General features: G+C 50.0%; 1 protein-coding gene across 1 annotated transcript in view; it reads left to right on the plus strand.

The window, feature by feature from the left end:
* ASPNAT (aspartate N-acetyltransferase) overlaps positions 1–24492 on the plus strand; it is a 36754-nt gene extending 12262 nt beyond the window's left edge. Inside the window, exon 3 of the mRNA XM_087737505.1 lies at positions 16052–24492. Within this exon, the coding sequence (XP_087593631.1) occupies positions 16052–16419 (368 nt within the window). The 3' untranslated portion in view covers positions 16420–24492. The remainder of the gene's footprint in view (positions 1–16051) is intronic.
* The last annotated feature ends 218 nt before the right edge of the window (positions 24493–24710 follow it).

Raw genomic sequence — 24710 nt, forward strand, 5'->3', positions numbered from 1 at the left:
TTCTAGTGGGAATCCAGGGAAGACCTAAATCTGTAGTCTTTCAATTTAAAATAATGTTAAATAGTAGAACTGCAAAGAGAAGCTTTTGAAAATAGCTTGGTTTGGAGCACCTGCCATTTGTAAGCGCTGAGCAATTTTAGATGATGGTTAGTTAGAGACAGAGCAATAAAAGCATGACAGATACTCCGCTTAACAGCAGTGAGCGTCTTGGTAAAGTCCTTGTTATTGGAATTACATCGTAGTGGTGGGATTTCTTAAAAAAGAGAGAAAGCAAGTGGGGGGGAAGTTCCTGGATGAAAGGGATGCTAATGAGAGATTTTTTTTTTAAAAAAGTCCAAACTGTTTAAAAGGGGTATTTGTAAAACACCTTTTCAAGCTTTTGCTGCCTGTGAAGTCAATTGGATTCACTTAATGGCTATGAAAATACACATCTGGTGTGATTTCAGAACCTGCAAATGTTCAGAGGATAACATCAAGCCATGCCTCTCGGGCAGTGATTTTCATTTGGGAATAAGCCATCATCAGGTTTTACAGGGCTTTTTTTGAGCCATCAGTAGTCTGAAAAGCATCAAAGCATCTGCAAGGACTCTTGAGAAGTGGGAACATTTTTCATGGATAACTCAAACAGCTAAAGAGGATTGCAGTGAAATTCTAAAAAAAAAAAAAAAAAACAACAAAAAAAAAACAACAACAACAAAAAAACCCCAAACACCAGCAAAATCATAACCCCCCCATTCACTGAGACTGAACGCTGGGACAGTTTGGCTTTAAGATTCAGTGGAGCATTTGCTTTAACTTACTCATGTGTGTAAATCCCTCGTCTCTTGTTGGGAGTTTAGCCTATACTTAGGGGCATCCTCCAGTAAGGGTCCAAATGCTCTTTTGATGTTTACAGGAAACCTGTGACGTAAATGGGAAATGTGGTGATGGCGTAAACATTGAGTTTGCTCTGTGTGTGCTATCAGCTGCCTGCAAGATTAATTTATGGTGTTTTAGGGAAAACTGGTGCATCAGAAGGTGTTGCAGCTGTGAACCTGCTCTTAGATTCATTCTGCCCTGTCTTAGCATCGGGTATGGGGGGTTTAGTGTTATTTGGTGTTGCCTTTGTAGTTGGGAAAATCCAGCGGGTCCTCAAAATACTGCATTTCTACCCAGGTTCACGTGGATTTGCATCTCTCCTGGCTCTGGTTGCTGGAGGTGCTGTTTGTATTTATAAGTTGACCCTCTTTCCGCAGGTACTTGGTGAATGAACGTGCCGCAGGCTGATGGTACAGGGCATGAAAGTATCTGCTTTCACAAGCCCTCAGCAGACTGCCCTTCATTTCCCACGTGTCTCCCCAACGGAGTGAGACATGGCCCATCACCTACTCACTCCATTGATTTGTTCTGCAAATCTCTTTCAAATCCCTGGCTCTCATGACTGGTATTGAGGCTGGGGCTCAAACGAACCCACTCATGTGGATGTAGGATGCAAGATGCTGATAGATGGTCATTGCTGGAGATCTGGGAATAACTGGATTAGGCTTTTGTAGGGGCCCTTTGACCTGACTGGTCTGGCATGGTAGTCTGAACACGTGGCAAAGGGGGTTTTTCTCTTTTAATTTTAGAGATGTAGAGATTTACACATGTAATTTTCATTTTCTGTTAATGCATCATCCACAACAGGTCCATTATCTGTGCCCAGCCTGACAGATGTTCATGTATTTATGGATGTAGAATTTTCTTTTGCTGCTACGTTAAATAAACGTGCTAGTTTCAGTCTGGAGTAGTGGAGTTCCATAGAATTACACCCAAGGCGCATTGGCCTTGACATACTGGAAGAGAGATAGAAACACGTTGCTTTTAGCAACAGTGAGGTGTGTTTCTGCACCGTGGCAGTGCTCTGACTTTACCCGGGGACATTGCCACCAGTTTGCTGAGAGTTAAAAATTGAAGCGATGTGTGGTGATGGAGGCTCACACTGCTCAGGAGGTCTTGGTGGGGTCTGCAGTGTGGTGGGTGGAAGGAGACAATACCGAGGCTTTGTAGAGGACTTCCGTTTTTGTTACTTGGGTGACAGAAGAAAGTGAAGTCTTGACCCAGTGTTACCCGCCTTGCTGTGCAGGGCTCCAACAGAGTGAGTGGGGGGAAGTTGGCATGCACAGGTGGGACACACTGGAGCAACCAGGGCTTAGTTTGGCTGAGCTAGGTAAAACTGTAATAGCCCTTCAGGGATTAAATATTCACAGTAAATCTAGAAAAGGGGGCTGCAGGCAAGAAAGGTGGTGATTTACAGTGGGAGCCTGCACTGGGATGGCCATGGGGAGGTGGTACCTGAAGGGCAGTAGATTGCCTTCACAAGCTTTTCCTGCTGGAAAAAAGCTTGTGTTTATTTTCAAGGAGAGAGTGCCCATTGCAGTAATGAGAGTCCTAGCTGACACAACAGCCCATTGCCTCAGAAGGGCTGAGGACCCCCAGGCACCATCTCAGGAGGGGCTCAGCATCTCCTACAGCCAGGCTTTGCAAGCACAGCGGGATGGGAACGCAGCAGTACCTCCGTCTGCTGTTTCTACCTGACCGCCGGCATCACCACCCACTGTGTCAGTTGGTTGAGGGTTGGGTTGGAGGTGTGGGAAGGTGCAAACACCAGGAGGTGCCTGCAGCTGTCAATGGGTCAGGTTCAGCCCCACAACAGTATAGCAAAATGCCTCAGGGTCTGGTCCCATGTGGTGGGGTGAGTGCCTGTTTCCCTGCTCTTTCAGAAGAGGATAGGCTGGTTGATATGCTGTAGAGGAAGAGTCATTGATGGAGGAAGCCTCTAGTGTTTAAAAGGTGTTGGTGTTAAAAGCATTTAGGGAATACTAGCAAGGTTTGCTTCCAGAGAGGTTTGCTAGCTTATTCATTTATTTATACAGGTCAGGAGTTGCATTTGCTACAAACTGAAGCATCAGTCCTGTTGCTACCTCTAGCCTTGAATGTCAGAAAGGCATGGCAGATCCCCTTTCCAAGGGAAAGGCCTTGTTTCTTGGCATGCTGCAGGTGCAGATTGCTTTTTTTGTTTGTTTGCTTTTTATCACCTTCCAGGCCAGGGTGAGTGTCTCCCCAGAGACACTGTGCTGCCTCGATGGCAGCAGGGCAGAGAGGCTGTAGGTTTGGTTGGTTGACCCAAGCCTGATTCTCCTTACCAGCTTTATTATCACTTCAGTTCCCCTGTTATTTAGTCATCTACTCCTTACCCAGGGGTTAGGGGAATAAGTTTGGCCCGTTGGTTGGGGGGCTCATACTACCGAGTCAGACAGGATTGGTCCTGGTGAGAAGTGCCCTAAGAAGCACCCGTGGTGAGCGGCTGGGGAGGACAGAGGTAGTGAGCTGTGCTTCGGTGTCACCCTCACTCCTCGCCTCTCAAGCGCTTCCCAGTCCATTGCAATGGATTTTGGGGCCTTATCTTGGTGTGGCAGATGGTGACTATTCACACGCTGTGATACGATGGGGTGAGTTGGTCCCAGCTGATTATGATTAGCATCCTTGTTGGATGCCTGAGCTCTGGGAAGGGTGTGTTTGGGGAAGGGCAGCACCATTTCAAGCTGCTGTGCTAGAAATAGGAAGAAATTTTTATTGCTTGCAATAGGCTCGAGGAGATCAAGCCATGTGCCAACTGACTTCAGCCTGTAGTTTGTACCAAATCTGTGCCCTGAACCTTTTCTTTTTTCCCCATCTCCCTCTATGTTGAGTAATGAATTCTTTGCTGTGGTTTCAGAGAAAATATAGCTCCTTACGACTGCTGTTCCATTCCTGTAGATTATTAACACAACGGAAAGTTAGAGGTCGGGGAGGTTTGATTCATTGTGTTAGCAACAAGATAGGATTCTTGTGAAACTCAAGTCATCTGCAGAAAGAAACGTTTCGAGTGCAGCAGAGTTGTATTTATTGCTAGTTTTAGGGAGCATCGTGGTAGTTTCTCTTTGCTGTGCAGCGTTTGGTGAACTGCAGTCCCTGTCCATCAATGCCCGGTATGCCCCAGGAAGGAAAGCGGAGGAGCTGCCCTGGGGTCTGAGACTTTTCTGGTCAGTGTTTCTGCACCATAAATATTGCGAACTGCTACTCGTCATTATTGCTCATCGGCTGCTGTGGTAGTGAAGTCTTCATTCAGAGTCTTTTGAGGGCAGCAGGAATGTGCTAAGGGGGGGAAAAAAAAAACATGTTTAGAACCACTGAAGCAGAGCGTACAACGTGTTTTGGCTGAATGTTTGCATCCTTTACATGATTTACAGTTGAATGTTGTGCCATCGCCCTTTTCTGTCACTTCTCTGCCTTACAGACATAGATTTGGGTGTGTTTGCAGAACCAGTCAGCATCTGCGGCAGCGCTCGGGGAGCCCCATCCCGTGCGTTGGGATTATATGCTATAAAATGCAGTTGATTACCTGACGGGGGTGAACTGTTCCCAGCTCTGCTGTCCTTGATGCCCCTGGAAGTAATGTAAGCAATGTAGTCCTGTTTTGGGGTGTGTTTTGGATTTTTTTTTTGTCTGTCACTTTTTAAAAATGCAAATCTTTTTAGTCCCTTCCTTTTGGCTGTAGGTAGGTGATCTGGCTGTAAGGTAGGGGAAGCTCCTCTCAGCCTTGTTTTTGACTCTTGATTTAAAGAGCTTGCAGGCATAGATGGGTTGTTCTGTCCTAATGCATCATTATGCCACACCCTCAGTTCGAACCTACCTCTTGGGTGCCATTCATCTTGCCTCCCTTGTTCCTGGCTAAAAGTAGTTGTTTGCCAGGGAGCTGTGTAGGCTCTTGCCAGGGTCATTTGCAGAGGAGGGGCTCTCCTGGAGGGTGACTCACCTTAAAGGTTGTTGACCTCGGTTAGAGCAGCATGAAACTCCTTGGAAGTCCTTGTAGAGCTCAGAATTGCATTTATTGTTTAACCTTAAGTAAACATAACGTTAGTTTCTCTCTTTGCTGTGAAGCATTTGGTCCAACACCTGTGTAGATACAGGCACTTCTATTGAACTAAAGGGAGTCTTGGCTAAATTTAGATCAGACGAGTAATGATGGATGGCGAAAATAAGATCGATTCTATCCATTTTCCCTGTATGATTCATGGCTTGTCCAACTGCTAAGCTAAAACGAAGTCATTTGGTGATTATTGCTCAGTGCCTTTTTACAGTAATGCATATGAAGTAAAAGTCAGCCAGAAAATAATGAATTCTAAAACATCCAATAATTGTAGGTTTTTCCAGTTTTTTTCAGTATTTGGAAGTGGAAAGTGCTGTAACGTAAGTTCACTACCTTTCTGAAAGCAATAAAGCCATATAATGAAAGATTGATGTAGAAGATGGAGAGTGAGCCTTAACAATGTCCATTTAAGGAGCTGGCTTAAAACACAACCAGCAACACATTTTATCTTGTAAACTAATTTAACTAACGAGCAGCTAATTGTAACGTCAGTCTTTTTGGAGCAGTCGCTGAGAGGACGCAGGCTAGCAAAGCTGGCAGAAGGGCTTGATTTCTTTTTTCCTTTAAACTTCTAACTAAAAACCAGTCTAAATTCTAAAGCATTGGTTTACTTAAGGCCTGACTCTGCAGTGGATAGGCTTAGTGCAGATTTTGGATGCATAGGGAACATCTACTCTGAAAGTACTCTAAATACTTTTTTCTGGCTTTGTCCATTTGTGCAGACCAGTCCATTCTGCTGAGCCAGCTCCATTGAGCTGGGACTCACCATCCAGTTAGCCCTGGGGACAATGCCGGGCCAAAATCGCATATTCTAGTCTTTATCCGCTCCTTTAAGCTATTTAATTCTTTGCTTATCGATAACAATTGCTCACATGCAAAAACCACAGACAATGCCTGGTTTCTCAAACTGTGCTTTCTCTTGATGACCCAGCAGGTAGACCCCAATTGCTAAATCGGTGGTTTTGTCTCTCCTTTCTCTGTAGTGTGTCCTTCTTTTCAATAGCAGAGAGCAGAGCGATGGGCTAGGCTAAACATGCCCTGATAACCAGGGTATTTCTAATCCCACATAACTGCTTCTGCAGCTTTTTCTTGAACAGTTGCTATACATTAGCTTTATTACAGTCTTTGCTTTTCAAGGTGCATCACGGCCAGCAAAAAGAGCCAGATACAAGATTTTTAAAGTCCTGCTGTTGCACTTCTTAATATAGCACCCTCTGAAATGTGCTGGAACGGCTGTCTTTACCCTGTCTGCGGCATCGCCTGGATTTCTAGCTGTCTCATCAAAAGCCTGTTCCCGAGATGTGCCGAGCGCTTCCCAGGGCTTTGCTGAGCTCCCCCGGTGCTGTCACACACGGAGATGCTCCAGGCCCCGCAGGACTGAAGCCTGTTTGAAAAATGAACCTGTGAAGTGCTGACATGGGGTATGGCCACTAACAGCTTGCATTGATCCAGACATTCAGGCTGGGTCCTCCTGAAGCTTTACAGGAGTAAGGTGCATGTGTAGGAGCTGCCACACAGGTGTTTCAAAGGAACAGGGTTAGGTTTGAAGCAAAGGTTTTAAGAAGATTAGAAATGCCTGCTGGGTTACATCCCCAGTGGTGACAGCAGGAGATGCTGTTTAGGACCAAATCTGGCCATTTTCTGAAGCCTGTTTGCTGCAGAATGTGTTTTTCTCTTCTCCAGTCAAAATATTAGAGTGAAAGTGAACTACAACTAGCCGTCAACATCTTAGGGGTTTTCCAGGGGCTTTGACACCCCAAAACAGAATACCTGTGATAAAGTAGCTGGGTGCTCTCAAGCTCCATCAGTAAGCATGGAGTGGGCACTGATGAAAGTCGGTTCTTGTACTGTTACTCTAAATTGCAACCCCACCACCCTTTCCATCCCCAGGTGAGGGTAAAGCCAGGCTGCAGCAAAACCTCCCGGTGGGACCAGCTCCTGTGCAGCGTGTGCTGCCGCTCCAGCTTTATCAGCGGTGGCACGTTACGGCATATACCAGTGTGAATCCAAATATGCCTTTGGGTTTGCACGGATGTTTAGGCCAGCTGTTGCCTGCAGTCAAAAACCCCTTCACCTCCCATGTCTCATTTTATGCTCAAGTTTATCAGCTGCAGAGGCCACCTCTGAATTCCTGTCTCCTGGGGCAGTTTGAGACCCGTTGCTGTTGTGGGTTGTGGTCACGGTGTTTCTGGTAGCAAACGTGTGTGGAACCGTGCTGTGGCCATGGTACAGGTCAAATGCTGGATGTCACCGTCAGACTTTGCCTGAGCTTAGGGATGGTTGCAAGTAGCTTCAGCCCTTGGTAACAACAAAAGTGAAAGGTAGCAAGGATGGAAAAGAAGGTGGATGGAGAAGTAGCTGAGCTAGTTGCTTGGGACCAAATCATCCATCTCTTTTCATGCTGTGCAGGTGATCTCATTGCCTGCTGCCCAGATGCCCCATGAATCAAGGGGTGTCACCCACCCTCGGCATACAGATATGCTGCCCTGTGCTCTTCCAGCAGGGAGTTATTTATAACAGGGCAATGAATCCTGCGGTGGTAGGTTATGTGGAGTTATTTATGGGAAGGAAGGGGTCCCACAGCATTTCTAATTTCACGCATGAATAATTCCTGTGTGTCTCTGATGTTTTTTGCTCCCCCACACCTGCGCCTTGCCTGGTGTAGAGGGATGCTCATGGGTGTCAGGAGTGTCAGAGTCAGGGTCTCTCACATCTCACCCGGTTTCCATGGCCATAAACTACACTGAAATGCCATTATTTTGTAGGAGCCCTCCAGGAATGCCTTTTAACTGAAGTCAAATGTAGAGTTATTAGCAGAAGTTGTTGGAGCTGTTATGCAGCCCTGCTTGAACCCAATGGGAACTAGAAGGGTGAAAGGGAGAGAAACTCAAGACATGGGAAAGATGGAGGGAAGGAGAGATAACGTGCCTCATAAACACAGAAATAAATCCCTCCCCGACCCGGCTAGCTGAGCAGTTGCAGTCCGTAGCAGGTTGCCTGTCCTTGGTTAGCCCCTGCACCCCGACTGCCTGTGTCTGTGGCCGGGCAGCAGCTGATGCCACGTCTGTGCCCCAAACTCCTCCCGCCGGCAGCATTCACCTGGCGGCAGCCGCGCTCTCCCCAGAAGAGCCTCCTTTCTCCCTTGACGCTGATGTAACTCGGCTGGTCTGCCCCGCGTTTTGCCGAGGGTGGAGGGGAAGGAGGAGGGAGAGTTGCCTCAAGTGCTGAGTTCCTCTGCTCCCTCTTCAAAACCCAGACGGGGAAAAAAGGGCAAGGACTTAAACAGCATCAGCAATGCATGGCCGGGGCATAGCCAGCTTTGGGCTGGGGACTCTGTCCACTGGCTGCCGCACATGGCCTGTCTTGCTTAAAGCAATGTATATAAATAGCGCTGGCAGGAGGAGAGGCGAGACACTGAACTTTGGGGCTTTTTACTCTTATCTATAAATAAGTAATAATTACACAGCACTGTGTCCAGTGCAGGACAGCCCCTGGTTCCCTCCGTACCGCCTTGCTCAGACCACCCCTGCTTGGCAGAAAGGGCTGCTGCTCTGGCCAAAATCACACCGAAAGATGGCACTGGATGCTGAACACGTGACTCCAAGGGCAAATATTTAAAGCTTCATGATGCGACGGTGTGTTGCATTTCCTCTGCCCTGCTATTTCCGCGTGGCGGTGTCGCACCGCCCTGCACCGCAGTACGTCAGCGAGTCGCAGAGAGGAGTTTGGGGGCATTCGGATCTCTAGGATTAGCAAGCCTGTTGGTTTTGTCAAGCTTTTACGTAGGTATATTAAGAGCGAGGGATGCAGGCAATTGCAGGTCCTGTCCTATGGGAAGCACAGGGCTGATTTTAGGGGTTTTTTTTGTTTGGGTTTTTTTCTCCTTTTGCCCCTTCCTAGCAGCCTGGAGGAAAATCTAGGCTGGAGAGGGAGGTTTGCCCAGTGCAGGATGCTGCTCGTCCCAGCAAAGCCCTGAAGATACACACCGAGCCTGTGGGCAGCCTCCATCCCCTCCCAGAGCTCACACCTGGCCTGGCCAGAGGTTCTCTTGACATCAGCTTCCTTTTCTCACGGTGGCCGGTCCTCAGATGCTTTCCTGGCTCTGCTGTAAGCACGCAGAGGAGCTGGTGTTCACTTGGCGGGTTCCCGGCAGTGGTGGTAGCTGCAGAGCGGCTCTGCTGGTCCCTTCATCTGGGTGATGCTCTGAGGACGTCACCCAGGACAGCATTGAGCCGTGAGGGGAATTGCTCACATTTGCATTGCTGTGACATGCTAAAGCAGAACTGAAAATCACAGTCCATGCTTAATAAGTTAATAAGAGCTTGGCTGCAGTAGATAGCAGTGCCACCCTTGGAGAAAGAGGGAAAAGACTGGCCTGCCTCTGGGCAAGGTTTCCATACCTGCCCTGTGCTGAGCTTCCAAGGAAAACTTCTTCCCACACGGATGCAACCCCACCCATGCAAAATTAGCACCAGCAGTGGGTGGTGGCCGCAGAAGCCACTCTGTCCTCTCTCCAGCCCTATGGAAAACAGGGATGGGTTTTATCTGGCCCAGCCCCGAACCCCCTCCCCACCCTGGTGTGTGGGTGCAGGCACAGGGGAGGACCCAAGTGTGAGTTCAGGATGTTTTGGGGTGGCAGAGCTTCGCTTGTTCCTGTGGAAATACTAGAATTTACTAGAAAACAATGGGTTTTAAAAGTACGTGGCAGACAGAGCTTTGCTTTGTCAGAGCGATGCACACTGTTACAATTCTGGGTTGTGGGGTGGCGGTCCTCGAGCGCTAAGGGACTTAGGAAAGCTGTGGGAACCTGCTATAGTCAATCATGCAGCACTCGTACTGGTGGGGAAGGCTGATGTCTCATTTTCCCCCTCCTTTTTAGCAGTACTCTCTGCTAGTGCTTTTGGCTCCAATCTTTCCACCCATCCACCCACTGGCCTTTTATTCACCGAAGGGTGTAAAAGAATTTGCAGCAAAAATAAATGAATTTATTTTCACCCACCATCCTCGTTGGCTGCACGGGGGAGAGCTGTGCAGCTCATGACGGTGGAGGAGAGCGGGAGGGGAGGCTCGCAAGCACAGGCAGGGGATCACACGGCATGTCCTCCTTGGGCAGGTGCTCGGGTGGAGGATGAGCGGCCAGCGTGGTGCCACCGCTCCGGGGAGGTCCTCAGGGCGTGGGGCACGTGGCGGTGTGTGGAGCCTGAGGGCAGCCTGTGCTGTGGGAGAGGGGTGGGCAGGTTAGAAGAATGCTCTCGTTTGGTCCTCAAAAGCTGGGAATCATCCTTAAATTTTGAGCAGAAAGACAGTGCCATCGCGTGTGGTTTCAGGCCCTGGGTGCTGTCAGCTGAGGAACAGTGTCTGACCTTGCTGTGAAGCATGAGCAACCCTCAATCATCTTCCTTGGTATGCACGTCGCAGCCGTTTTGTGCCTTTTTCATAGATGTGTGCATCTCAAGATTTTGTTTTCATAGAATGGTTTGGGTTGGAAGAGACCTTTAAAGATCATCTAGTCCAAATCCCCTGCCATAGGCAGGGACATCATTCAATAGATCAGGTTGCTCAAAGCCCCATCCAACCTGACCTTGAACACTTTCAGGGATGGGGCACCCCCAGCTTCTCTGGGAGACCTGTTCCAGCATCTCACCCCCCTCATCTTAAAACGTTTCTTCTTTTATTACGGCTTTTGCCTGTGAGTTCCTGAAGTTGAGACTCTGTGTGGTGATGCAGTGGGCTGGGGGAGTGGAGAGAGCTAGGCAAGGTGGTGGTGGGCTTTCCATGGCTGCTTCTCCTCACCTTGGCCTGTTGGCAGCCTGGAGGGGCCAAGTCGGATGGGGAGGCAAGGGACAGTGCTGCAAAGAGGCTTGGTGTTTGGCTGGAAACAGCTAATGCCTCCAGTACGCCAGAGTGGAGTTCACAGGGCAGCTGGAGTTAAATGCAAGACATCCATGAAGAACAGACCTTGGAGTAAATTTTCTTGCAGGTTCAAAAATCTAGAGAGGAGTTTAGAGCAGGGTGAACTGGAAGGGCTTTGGATGTCTGTAGTGCTGAGTTGACAGGGGAACCCCAGAAGATGGAGGCAGATGAAAGCGAAGGCAGAGGCAGAGACTCTGCCACGAGATGAGTATCTGAAGGGCAAGGAGAGTTGTAGCCGTCAGGGTTTGTGTTTATCTTTGCAGCAGTGATTATTTTCGGATAGTGGTGTGAGAGAGTAAAACGTTGGCTCCTGCTATTAATAGCACTGCAAGCAATAAGGCTGTTGCTCATTACTGACAGGTGAGATGAAATTAATGTTATTTCATCCTAGGCATGAAAAAGTGCAGAAACAAGACAGGCTCTGAGTCAATCCCCTTGGTCCAGAAAAGATGGGAGAGAGCCCCTCAGCCCTGGGGAGTGGCAGCGTGCGGTGGTTTTCCCAGGTTGCTTCCACCGCGCTCCGGAGCAAGTGCTGCTGGCAGAGTGGGTATGGTGAGGAGCTGCAGCTGGCTAGGATTGCTGAAAACATGTTGAGTTTAGGTAAAAAGCAAACTGAAGGAGACCTTCAGGGTTCCTGCTCTGAAACTGGAGGGTTTGCCTAGAGGAGAGAAGGTCTCAGCCCAAGGTCAGCAGCACATGGTGGGACCCCAAAACAGCTTTCAGTAGCAAATCCCCATCCGAGTGGGATGCAGCTCCCTGGAGGAGGCATTTGACAACCCCATGGGTGAAAGCTGCTCCTGGGCTTGTAGCCACCTTTGGAAACTTGAGGTGTGTTTAACAGGCTGAAGGATCTGGCCACTGGTGATCCTCAGAGCAGGCGCGGACGCGGGGTGGGCAGCAGGGTAAAAGTCTTGGGGACTAATGGCACAGGTGTAAATGAGAGCTGAATACAACTCGCATTGTTTGAGCAGATGCATCCTGTCTGCTGCTAATTATAAGTGTTGCGTGCACAACACACACTGGGAGATGTGCCAGATACTATTTCTTTTCACGTTGAACTCAAAATCATTATAATTAAGCTTTAAAGTTGTAAGTAAAAACTAACAAGGAGTGCAGGTTTGCTGTCATGGTGCTTGCAACCGGGCTGGTCCCTGCTGGGGTGGCCGGGTATGAGGGTACAGCCTCCACCCTGGAGGATGGTCAGAGGGGGCCAGGGGTGTGAAGGGCCTTGTGGGCTCTGCTGTGGCAGGCACGGCCAGATTTGGGTTTTAAATAGGCAGAAGACCTAAAAAATACTGGAAATGTGCTGTTTTACAAAGGCGGGAAGTGTGTTACTGGTTGAGCTTTAGCAGCCTCTCAGGCTTGGTGGGCACAGAGGAGAGGTGCTTGCTAAGAAGGGAAGATCAGGAATAAAAGCAGGAAGCAATCAGGGAAGTAATCGTGTATCCTCGAGCCATGAGGAGCCTAGGTTGGTGTCTCTGGTTTGAGGCAGACGAGCCAGTCTTGCTGAAGAAGCAGCTCCAGGCGGAGTTGCTGCACACAGGGCTGGGTGACAGGGACATGGTGGCTCTGCCACCAGCTGCAGCTCGGTGGGCACCAGTCACTGGCCGCTTTATGGCACTTTTTGGGGCTGCCTCAGGACCAGATGGGTGCCGGGGAACGGCACCGTGTGCCCCCGGGGGGACATCCCCGGGAGTTGTTTCTCATCTCTGCTCCCCGGACACGGGGACTCGTGAATCCCCTTTTTGGGCTATGCCACGGGAGCTGAAATTGGTGGCTGTGCATGTAGGGGTGAGGATTGCCGTGGCCCCGATCTCATGGTGTGCTTGCCGTGTGGCCAGAGGCCTGATGGATGGGCTGGGGGTGTTGGGCAGAGCTGCCACGTGTTGAGAGGTTTAAAAACAAGGCTGCAGAGCAGAGAGCAGTGAGCTCTCAGCCCTGTGATTTGTATTCGGAGGGAAGGCGGCTGCTGGGTTTTCAGCGCTTGTAGGCCTTCGTCTGAGGTCATGTCTGAATAAATTACGTTTTGAGATCCAGGTGAATGCAGGGGAACAAGCCACACTGTCAACGCGGCAGCAGAGGAGAGACATCTTAACTGCTTGTGATAAATGGGTCAAGATGGGTCCCAGTGTTTTAAAAATTAGCTGTTGACCTAGATAGTGACAGCGTAATGACTCGCTCGCAGCGGGAACAAAAATGAGCATCGCTGGAGCTGCACGTCGCTCTGGAGGCGGGGACGAGCCCGGTGTGCTGGGTTGAACCTGGGCTGGTTCCCCACGCTTCGTTTGTTCCCGACTTTTCCTCGGCAGCGAGGCTGTGCCGCGGGGAAGCGCAGAAGACCTCGGCTGTCTCTTTCCGATGGCGTCGCCGAGCCGCAAGGTGCATTTGTCCCGCAGGCAGCAGCTGGGGAGGCACCTCCCGCCGCCCCGCGCTTTGCTCTCCTCCAGTAACGAAGGACTCTCCATTGCCTTCCTCATTTTTCCCTCCCCATTTTGCAGGGGGAGTGGTGCCGTGTGCCCCTGAGCACCCTCCCAGGCTGTTCAGCACCGGTCCTTACGGAGGTGTGCCGCGCGTTTGGGTGGGGCAGTTGGCAGGGTTGATGCTAAAGAGGGAGCTGCTGCCCAAGTCAGGTTTCCTTCTGCTTAGCCCAGGGGAAGGAAAAGGCCAGGCCTGCGGCAGGTCGCAGCGCCCCAGGGGTTTCTCCTGTGATGGGATCCTCTTTTTCTGGGTTGAAGCCATGTTCCTCCTGAGCACTGAAAGGCCTTCGTGGCAAGAGACCTGTCAGTGCCCCTCGTTAGCTGCTGGAATTGAATAGTGGCTTTCCTGGGTGTTAATTAAGCAATATCCAAGCTAAGGTCACAGTTGCCCTGTGCTGACAACATTGGTCTTTTCAGTTCAATTCAACTTTTCCTTCACCAGGATTTTCTGTGGAGATCTTTAGTTAACACCTGAGTAATTCGTTACTTGAATTTAATTTTTTTTTTTTTTTTAAGTCCCCGTGCTGATGGGGCCAAGTGATGCTGTAATACTCCAGAGTTAGAGCAGCTTCTAATTGCATCAGCTTGAATGTTTGTTGGCTGTTACGAGCAGTAGGATGGGAAGATATTGGTACTTCTCTCCATCAAAATCCAGTTTTATTTGAGCTTCGTAACTGGGGCTGTAGTGGGAGCACTTGGGACCCTGGGGTGCTTGCCCCAAGCCTGACTGGGTGCCCTTTAGGCTTCTGGACTTTGATTAGATGGGTTTTGCTTTGGCCTCTTGAAGGCAGCATCTGCCCTACCAAGCCTTCAGCCCCATTGCAGAGCGGCAGTGCTGACCCCCTGCACCCCCAAAAACGCAGCCTGTTCATTAAGCCGCGTCCTCGTCCCTGGAGCAGCACTGCCAGCTGACTGGTGCCGGGGCACAATTAAGGATGGGCTGGTTTTGCTTTTTGCTTGCTGAAACTCTACGTGGTTTTGGCCTGAGTTGCTTGAGCACCATGTTTCCAGCTCACGAGATGCTCTCGCCTGGCACATGCCAGCAGAGGAGGAGCAGCAGCTCCAAAGCAAGGGATGTCTAGCCATGAGCACCCCAGACTGTGGGGCAAAAGGGGTGGGGGTGAGCCTGATCTTGGCTGTGCACAGGAGATGCTCTTTCTGGGGGGTGTATATGGCATTTTCCCGTTTGTGCTTTGCCAGCTTTGGTGATCCTGGTTTCTCATCTTGCTGCCCAGTTTGGATTTTCGATTTGCAACTGTCTTAGGCAAGTCCTGCACTGAGCCCCTGAAGTCCTCAAGAGGAGGATGCACTCACATATCCAGATGTGCGTGGGGCGGAGGTCAGAAACAAGCCAGGCCTCATGGGGTGGAGAAGGGGCTGGCAGGAGGATGCTGCAGGGAGGCCAGGTCCTCGTGCTGTCCCTGCGTGCGCGGAGCAGTGCTCATGGCTCTCCAGGGTGCAGCAGCCAGCCCTGTTCGTCTGGCAAGGCTGCGGTCGTGGCTGTGAACAAACTTTGGTGCTGGCTGAAGGCAAAGTGTCCCTGAGGAAGAAGGACAATCTTCCTTTGCTCCTGGGGCTTGCAGCAATTTCTCTGCAGTGAATTGCCTGTCTCATGGCATTTCTCTTCCAGAGTGTTTTCCATGAAGGTACTGAGATTTGAGGAGGAGAAACGGCCGCACTAGTGCCTGGGTGCCCAGGGCTGGTGTCATTGCCCCCTTCCCTGGGACCCCGGAGCCATCAGGGCTGCTCTTGCATTGCACCCAAAAAGCAACATCCTTATGAGTCCCAAGAAGAGGTTGGGACCATGGCTGGGTGTCTGGCCCACAGCAGGCACAGGTTTCCCAGACGTAGGGAGGCTCCACCAACTCCCCGTGTCCCAGCCCTGCCTGCTGTGCCCTGGCACAGGGGCTCCCGCTCCTGACCAGCTCCGAGCTGGCTCCCTGCTGCTTGCCACAGCACCAGGGAAGGGGGCTCAGCCTTGCCTTCCCCTCATTGGCATCTGGTCCTGCCCTCCCCAGTCACCAAGGATGCTTTGTGCACCACCCTGTGCTTCTCCCCCGTGCCTCCCTGCCTGCATGCGGCCGGTCCTGCTCACTTTGGAGACCACAGGTCTGCCCGGAGCACATCGGCAGCTCTCGGCTGATGAGCCCGGTGGTGCTCTGCCCGCACCGCAGGTGAGCTGTTCGCCTGGAGATGAGATCCTCTGGAAAGCGTGGCTCCTAGTAGAGGAGGAGTTTGGCAACAAAGCGTACAAGGGGCTGCCGGCGCCACTGCCAGGTCTCAGGGTGGGATGCAACAAGCAGCCTAAGATGGGTTGTGCTGGGCTGGGAGGGGCCCGGGACTCATTGCAGTGAAGTTCATGGTGGGGCAGGAGAGCATGGCTGTGTGCGGGTCCGAAGTTACCCATCGTGTGCCACCAGGAGCTGAGGATCATGACCTGTCTGTGATGGCAGCCAAAGGCACTTTATAATACTTGCTCCCTAGGAATCTCACGTTTTGGTTCATAGTGACTTTCCTGTGCATTTTCCTCTGGAAAACAACATTCCCTTCACAGTGTCAAGGGAGAAGAAAGTTTGTTCCTTATTTACGGGGGTCATTAGTCCCCATGTGTGACAGAGGTGATTTCTGACCCCAAGCCCGGCTCCCGTCGGTGTGTTCGTAAGCGGGTGCCTTGTCTGTTTTGCCTGTCCGAGGTGGCCGGCAGCTACATGTGCTGCTTTATCTCCCGCAGGCTCCTGCTTCTGGGTCGCCGTCCTGGACGGCAACGTGGTGGGGATCGTGGCGGCGCGGGGCAACGAGGAGGACAACACGGTGGAGCTGCGCCGCATGTCCGTCGACTCCAACTACCGCGGCAAAGGGATCGCCAAGGCCCTGGGCCGCAAAGTGCTGGAGTTTGCCGTGCTCAACAACTACTCCTCCGTCGTGCTGGGAACCACGGCCGTGAAGATGGCAGCCCACAAGCTCTACGAGTCCTTGGGGTTCAAGCACGTGGGTGTCGTCGAACATTACGCCCTGCCAGGGATGACGCGCTCCTTACTGGAGAGAATGTTTTTCCAGCTCCGCTACCACCGCTACCGCCTGCAGCTGCGGGAAGAATAAAAAAAACCCAACCAACCAAACGAAAAAAAAAAATTTTTTTTTTTCCCTCCTCCTCCCCCTTCAAAAATAATAAATTGCCCTTCTATTTCTCGTCACTGTTGATTTGCCAATTTTAGGTTGAGTTTTTGTTCCCTCATGTCATCTTTTGGTTTGCTCCGTGCAGCTCGATCGTCCGGCCGAGCAGCGCTCCTTCCTCGCATGCTGTAGGTGGTGGCGCTGGGAGTCCTGCGAGCCGGTGGGGCAGAGCGGAGCGGAGCGGCGGCCTCTCCTTCCCAGGTACCTCCATAAAGCACAGAAACTTTAACTGCAAAATCGTACCACTGCTCTGGTGTACATAGTCTTCTCCTTTTCCAAATGTAAGTAACATAGTGATGCATTCGTAATAGTGCAGAAATATTACTTGAATGCAGTTTTCAGTATTTCATGCACCAGTAAGTAGAATATGCATTCGTCTTACCGTTATTTACTGGTTAATAGTTTTCAAAGAAAAGGTGGGGGGCAAAAAACCCTCGCCTGAACCCGCTTGCTACAATGCATGAAGAGGAAAGCGCGTGCACGCACTCAAACACATCGCACTGCCGCCACGGCACTGGTGTTGCACTTTTTTTGGATGTGCCTCATTCTGCCAAATGTCTGAGAGACCCTGGGTGCATCTGGTAACCACGACTCCGCTCCATTCCCCCCTCCTTCCTAAGCCAGCACAGACTCAGACCGGCTGAACTCTGAGCCCCGTTGTACCATAGCGTGAAGTTAAGATCAAACCTAAATATCTCTTGCGCTGTTCTGTAGCCACACGTAACCTGCAGTCCTGGGCCAGACTCCGCATGTGCGTTGGACTTTCTCTTTGCTGCCTTTTGGGGTTTTTTGGTTTGTTTGTTTTTATTTTGTTTTTAAGGGTTGGGTTTTTTTTTTCCTTTGTTGTTGTTGTTATTATTTTTAGTTTTGGCTTTTGCTGAATGGTGTCATTGAGGCGTAATGGAGGCTGCAGTTCCTATGGCAACACATTTGCACATTAATGTGCGCACCAAATCTAACCACTTCAGAGAAGCAACGTGTGACAGATAATAGCATTTTGGGGAGCGCCGGGGTGGGGGGGGAAACATACTTATTATCTTAACCAGCTGCTTGTTTGATAAATGTAGATGGCCTCACTGCAGCCTTCCATCAAAGGTAATTAACTGCTTTAATGATGTCAGATTTGTGAATTGTACAATGCAAAAAGCAATGCAAAGCAGATTCGGCATGTGTCTGTACCTGGTATGTATGTACAGTGCCTGCCAACTAAAGAATAACCAAGACTACAGCTTCTTCTAGCCTGAGATATCAACTTTTATAACTTATTTAAACAAATAGCAACTTTGCATGAATTACGTCTTGGGGGGGAACAAAAAAGATTGGTAGGTTTTAATTTTTAAAACGTGGTATCAGAAGTATAAAGAAAACCATTTCTGGCTGCACTTAATTTGGGGTGGGTGGAGGGGTTCAGCTCTGTTAATACATTTAAAGGGAAAACACCTTTAATTTAGTTCCTGGGAAAAAAAAAGTTACTATTTTATGAAGTATTATGCGTGTGTGTGTGGGGAAAAAAAAAAAAAAAAAAAAAAAAAAACAAAACCAAACCCAACACCTATCACGATGAACTTGATGAAAGGGTAGAGCCTGTGTTAACCACGCTTGCACTTGCAAGCACAATGGAAGCATCAGCGGGAGAGCCCCGGAGGGGAGGCGGCGTGGGGTGCGGAGAGGAGAGGAGCCGTGGGGCGGGCGGGGGGCGGGCGGCACGGACCCACGCGTGGGGTGCTGCCCGCGTCTCGCTCGTAGCGGGAGCTGCCCTTTCCTCTCCAGCCGAAAGCTTTCCCAGCGCTGGGACGCGGCCGGCCGTGCTGACGGGGCTCGCGCCATCCCCGCCGGCCCTGGACCGGGCACCCGCGCCAGGGATGGAGGAGCCATTTGGCACAACCCCGGCAGCGCGCCCAGCGCTGGGCTCGGGCTCGGCCCAGCCTGTAAGGAGCCGGAGGGGCAGAGTCCCAGTGTGTGTCCCAGCAATAAGGGGGGAGAATGAGGATGGTGAAGGGCACTGTAGCAAGAGACCGTGAGTTTAATTAACAAAATTTCTGTATGGGGCACTATATTTTTAAAAGTCTTTCTATGCTGTACATTTCTCCTGAAGCTGAAATAATGTACTGTTGGTAGGGGTTTTTGTATAGTGTACAGAAATTGGCAGAATATTTTCTTGCTGCATTCAGTGATTTATTAACCGAAGTAAAATAGACAAATATAAAGTGTTAGCAAAAGTTGAAAGAAAAAAAAAATACAAAACAGTTTGTGCCTTTTTTAGTTTATTTTTCTGTTGCTATATAATCACTGCACTAAAACCTTTCCAGAGGGAAAAAAAAAAACCAAAACTAGTCTCTTAATAAGGGAGGAATACGTAAAGCCTAAATTGAGTGTTAATTTTTTTATTGGGATATTTAATTAAAAGAATGTTGCTGGTTTTATTTGATACCTGTGCCTTTGTAATACAACTCCACATCCTGTCAGAAAAGCCAAATCTGGAATAAATCCCACCAGAGCCCACAGACGCAGAAGTACCATCAGGTTACCAGTATTTTCTTCAAAAACGTGTAAACCTTAACTGATGATATTACAGTATCTGATCGTAATACCTGTTGAGTTGCCTGGCAAAGAGGTGCTTTGGAAAGGTGCAGCTTTTGGTGTGCTGTCTGCGTTCCTCCCTGGGCATTCCGGCTGCCGGAGATGCACCGATAAGGATTGAGTTGTTGCCACTTGGCCAGTAGCTGCCGAGCAAATTTCTTCCCTTAATGCTTCTGCCAGTTGCTTTGTGACCAGGCTCTTTGGAAGAAATCCAGCTGGTTGCTCCCAGCTCTCCAGCCGGGACAGCTCGTTTCTGAAGGAAAGGGCTGGCTGCCAAATAGGCTGGGTTTTGCTTTCCTTGGAAGATGGAGAGGGCTGGTGGGTGAAACACTGCAGATCCCAGCCCTGGCTTTTATTGGGAAGCCCACTTGGCTGCCAGAGCTGCATCCCTGGTGGCAGCAGCGGGATGGGGGTACAGGACCTCCGGCGTTGCTGCTGCTTTCCCACCCAGAGCTGCTCTGAATAGGATTAGACAAGGCTGGGCTTAAAAGTGTCAAGTGATACTGTTGTTTCATCTGCATTCATGGGAAGTTTCCCTAAATACGATAGCTTGGGCTAAGCTCTGGAGCCAGAAAGCCTCTTCCCGCTGCTGTGTGGCCCCTGGGCTCTGGACCATGCTGGGCTCACCCGCTGCCCTCCCCAGGGTCCAGCCTGCCTTGCCCTCGCCACCCAGGCCAGCGTGCTGGTAGAGCACGGTGCAGTTCACGGGGTGACGTATTGAGGCTGAACTGCCTTTGGTGGATCCATCCATCCACGGTGCTTCTTTCAGGGTGCACTGGTTTAAACAGCGTTGCATGGAAAAGTAGGATCCTAACAGCTCATCACTCGTGCCCCCTGTGCTGGTTTTGCACCCCCCCTTGCGGAGCTTCTTGCTTCTCCTGCACCAGATAGCTGTGGTCGGCACAGCCCTGCATTGGGACCGTCACCATCCCCCTTTCTCCGGGCTTGAGCGTCACCTCCTGACTGCTTCCATCCCAGTTCAGCATCTGAGTAGTGCAGAGCAGCACAAGATGGTTGTGGGTCTGGTCCTGAGCAGAAGAACTTGTGGTCTGGACCTACTGCCGTCGAAAGCCTATTGCCAGTTGTCAAGTCTAGTTCCACCAGAGAGTCCCATCAGTATGAGATGGCAGGGGATGCTCCTAATTTATTTTGGTGGTTTCTGCTTCCAAGGACACTTCTAGCTGGAGCACGGGGAAGAGTGGAGCATCTCTTGGGTCTTAGCTAGTAAACACGATGGCTAGGAGGATTGCTTCAAATTTAGGTGGAGGATGTGTTGGAGATGTGAAGGAGCTTCCCCCAGCTGTGCCAGGTGTCTGCTTTTACTGTGCTGTGCAGGTGGGTTGTCGCAGGCCGCTGCCCTTGCGCGGTGTGCCGTGCGGTGGCACCGAGGATGCGGTTTCCTCGCCAGGCAGCTCTCTCCTTAGCATCGTGGCTTTTTCTGCTAATCCCTGCTCGAGTGTCCTCTGCTCGGAGGGGACTGGGGCAGAGCCCTTGCTCACTGGGGAAGGCACCTGACCAGGTCGGGGTGTGGTGTCCATGTAGAGGTCTCTAAAAAAGTTAAAAAAGAAGAAAAAAAAGAAGAAAAAAAACAAAAGGGGAAACTTCGCATTGCTGTGGCTGAGGTCCACAGCCTCGGGGCTGCCCCAGCCCTCCGGCACAGCCTGGGCAATTCGCTGGGGAGTGAGCAGGAATGCCCTGCGCATCCTGAGCAAAGTGGCATCTCAAGCACACATAGTATTTGGCAATAAGCTCTGTGGGAAGCTTGGCCCCTGAATGGTCCCAGGCCAATAATGCTGAGCAATCAAAGCAACAAGGAAAGTGGTTTCTAATCTTACTCGAAACCCTTGAACTGGTATTTGCTGTAAAATCCCGCCGTGTTTTCCCTCTGTGAAGCAGACTGCACCTGCAAGATGCTTAGAGATAGCAGCCATAATTCATCTCTGCTGGGAGATGCCCTTTGCAGCGCTTCTTGCCGCAGAAATGTTTGGGGCACTGCCATCAGCTGAAAGCTGTTCTTTTCCCCTACCTTGCTGTTCCCGTGCGGTATGTGGGACGGTGTTGCTGAGCCAGCCTTTGCCTCTCCCCAGCGCACTGCAGGCTGCCCCCACACACGAGACTGAGGGGCAGGAGCTGGGCTCTTGCCTGCACGGTCCATGCACTCCTGTCTCTGCGGCACGTACGGCTCAGGGAGCAGCCGGGGAGGTCGGGGCTGCTGCAGGGCACTGCCTTCTCAGGGAGGAGAGATGCACGGCCGTGGGGTACCCTGGCTGCAGGGCTTTTTGGGCTGGCCATCATGGAAGGAGATAGCTGGCAGCATAGTCAACCCTGTCAGGGAGAAGCAGGCTTGGTTTAAAAGATGTTTGTTGGAAGCAAGATGAGTTTAACGGTATCATGAGGCGACTGTAAGGATGCTCTGTGCCCTTCGGGTCGGAGGTGTGGTAGTGCTGCGGGGTTGAGCTGGTTGGTCGTTGCAGGCAGCGTGCAATGGGGGTGGCGTGGGGCGCAGAAGCAGGACCAGCATTTGCGATGCCGCAGAGGTAGTTGCATGCCCAAAGTCAGCATCACGGCCCGCAGGGCACAAGTCGTTCCTCTTCCGCTACATGCAGGATGGATGCACCTAAATCCTTAAAACCCCAAGGGCCAGCTCTGCATCTTGACTTGTTTCAGCATCGCCCTTCAGCAAATGCAGGGGGTAAACGACCCTGGGGACATCTGTCCCCGGGGCTGGGACTTGGACAGTCATTTCCCCTCTGCGTTCATCCCCGTGTGAAATATGGGTGATACTTTATGTCATGACATCTGAATTTAATAGTCCCTGTGTAGGAGAAGCAGGACTACGGGTCGGCCGGTGGCTGTTGGGGTTCGGACGTGCCTGTTGGGGTCCCAGAGCCGCACACCTGCAGCAGGAGCAGAAAGTGCTCGGTGCCGGCGGGGGGGGGTCAGGCCCTGTCCTTGCTGTGGCAAACTGCCCCTCGGCGCCGGGGGGAGCAGGATAAGGCCCTGGAGGGTGAGAACAGAAAGTCCCGTGGTCAGAATTCCCAAGGGAACTGTGGTTTTACAAAACCTCGTCACGATCCTTGCTGCTGCCCGTTGCTCACTGAACCGTACCCGTCCGTGGTGCAGGTCTGCTGCCTTTTAATTTGCCAGATTTGCTGGCCGAGGTGCAAATGGATAGAGACTGACTGCAGGGATTTCCGAATTGCCAAACACACAAGGGCAGGAACCAGCTCCGGTTACCTCGAATTAACAATCTCATTTTCGATGTGCTGGGAGCCTGTGTTTCATTAGCGCTAGTACGATGCTGTTGGTATGCACTCTATTTAAAGCTTAATAAAGGCATTTTAATTCCATGCTAGCTGGAGTCTTGCAGTGGAATATACTGTATCATGTAAAGAAAACAAAGGGATGCAAACTGTTAAATAAGCTTTAACAGGCAAAAGGATAATTTTCTCTTTTCTTTCTCCCTCAAAATAGATCCACACAGAATCTTGAGTAAAAAAATGGTGTGCTCTTGCATCCCTCAGTAATAGAGACTATGCACAGAGGTTATGCTCATCTCCCACTGAAAAACTGTTACCTGAATGGTCATTTTCAGTACCTTTCATTGAAAATAAAGTAAGAAAGAGAGTAATTTGAACAACAGAGGGTTTAGTTAAAACACAGTATCATTTAAAACAACAAGCTCTAAGTCAGCATTTGGAGTTTGACCACTGTTTAAAATCGCTGTTCAGTGCTGTCTTTGTATTACACGATGGTCAGCTGTGGGAGAGAATATTCTTTGAACGTCTAAATAGTAGAAGAAGGACTTATTGAGACCAAGAGCATAACAAATACATAATGCAACTGTAAATTTATTTACGAGTAACACGTTTGAATGCAGAAGCAGCTACTGCTATGTAAGCGTAATGAACATATAGCTAACGTTGTTTTCAATTTCTTTTCCTCCAAAGCTTAGTCCTTTTGACTTGTAATATGTATATTTGCTTTTTTAAAAATATAATTAGGTTTAACAAAGCATCCATTGCTTTGTGAGTTGTTCTTATGATTGTGCTGGGCTGTTAGCTTTAAGCAGTTCGTGTGCTTGTGTTATTTTATTAAAGCAAAAGTCTTCTTGAGACAACTGCGGTAAAGGTAAAGGAAGAAAAACAAGAATATCTTTTTGGTAGTGTTAAGCAGATGTGTGGTATGCATTTGGAAAACGTCCAACGTCAGTTGAAAAAAAAAAAAAAAAAAAACCAAAACCAAACAAAACTGGGGCTAAATTGCTTACCAGAACCGCTCATGTCTAAGGCAGTGGCTTTTTAGTTCATGGGTTACAGGCTAAACTCATGCCTAAATAGAAACTCGGATTCCCCTGAACAGCCTCTTACTCTGCATCTCTTCACCGTTGTACAAGACCTATGTGAAATTAGTCTTGTGTTTTCTATGTTCAGCATAGTATGTACTGTACTTTGTAACGGGAAGTGGCTACAAGTCCTCAAAGAAACACGAGCATATTTTAAAACAGCAATAATTACCACTGTAAAGCAAACGAGCACGTGGGGGAGAGCACAGGGAGATAGTTAACGAAGATGATACCGTTAGGAACACACTGGCGTCAGTGCTGCTGTTGCACCTGGGGAGCAGGATTAAGTACGAGGAAAGGCCATCGGTCTCTGGGACTGGACTTCACCTCGGCAGAGAACTTGCCCGTGTAGGATCCCTCTGCCTGAATCGTTCGTCGGCGTTGTAAGTCCTTACGCAGTGCAGGTTTTTCACTGTAGTTTTAAGGGTGAATTATTGCAAATACCATTCCTGGTGGGAGAGACAGGCACGAGGACGAGCTGTCAGAGTCAGAGGGAGGTAAACGCTCATTGCCGCACTCTCGCACCCCAGTGTACTCTGCTACTGCACTACTGGGGCTCAACAATAGCAGAAAACAGAATAAACTAATACAATTTTCCGATGGAGGGAAGCAGCAGTCGGCTCTGTTGGCAAGCCGTTTGCATACTGTCAAGGCGTATCGATACCAACCAGTTCTTCTAGCGTGGCAGGCCGTGTTAAGATGTGCGCGAGTTAGCCCGCGGTGTGCTTTAGGCGTTTGAGCTCCAGCCTACGCAGCGTTATCCCGATGCGGCACGGTCTCTCCGTCTTCCGTCGGCAGAGCCCCGGGAGCTGCCAGCTCTCGAGGGACAGCGGGGTGTCCTCGGGCAGGGCCGGGCAAGGTGCTCTGGGTGAATGACTTGTAGGTACTTAAGTTCTGTTCCTGATGGCCGCTGTAACTGTGAAAATTAACCAGACCTGCTGTGATAAATTTGGTTATATAAGGTTTATTTGGTTAATTTTTTATAAGTGAAAACTGAAAAGATGAAAGAATTGTAATATGAAAGCAACTGCTGTAAATAATGTACGAATGAATAAAATCTAAAACTTATGTCAGTTTTTTCCTAAACTGTATTGCTGTCGAGTTACTGACACCGCAGTGCAGACGGTGCCTCCATCTTGTCCAGCTCCCGGTCCAGCACGGGCAAACACGGCTCGTTCCTGTTTTCATTGATAAATAGGAATATCTTTATGTGTGTGTCATCCATGTCCTTGGATTATATTTCCATGCTGTTCCAGCTCACTGACTAATGCTAACACGCTCGGAAGCATCA

The sequence above is a fragment of the Nipponia nippon genome, unplaced genomic scaffold (genome assembly GCF_047370975.1).
Source record: "Nipponia nippon isolate SJK-2023a ecotype South Korea unplaced genomic scaffold, ASM4737097v1 scaffold_6, whole genome shotgun sequence".
Lineage (NCBI taxonomy): Eukaryota > Metazoa > Chordata > Aves > Pelecaniformes > Threskiornithidae > Nipponia > Nipponia nippon.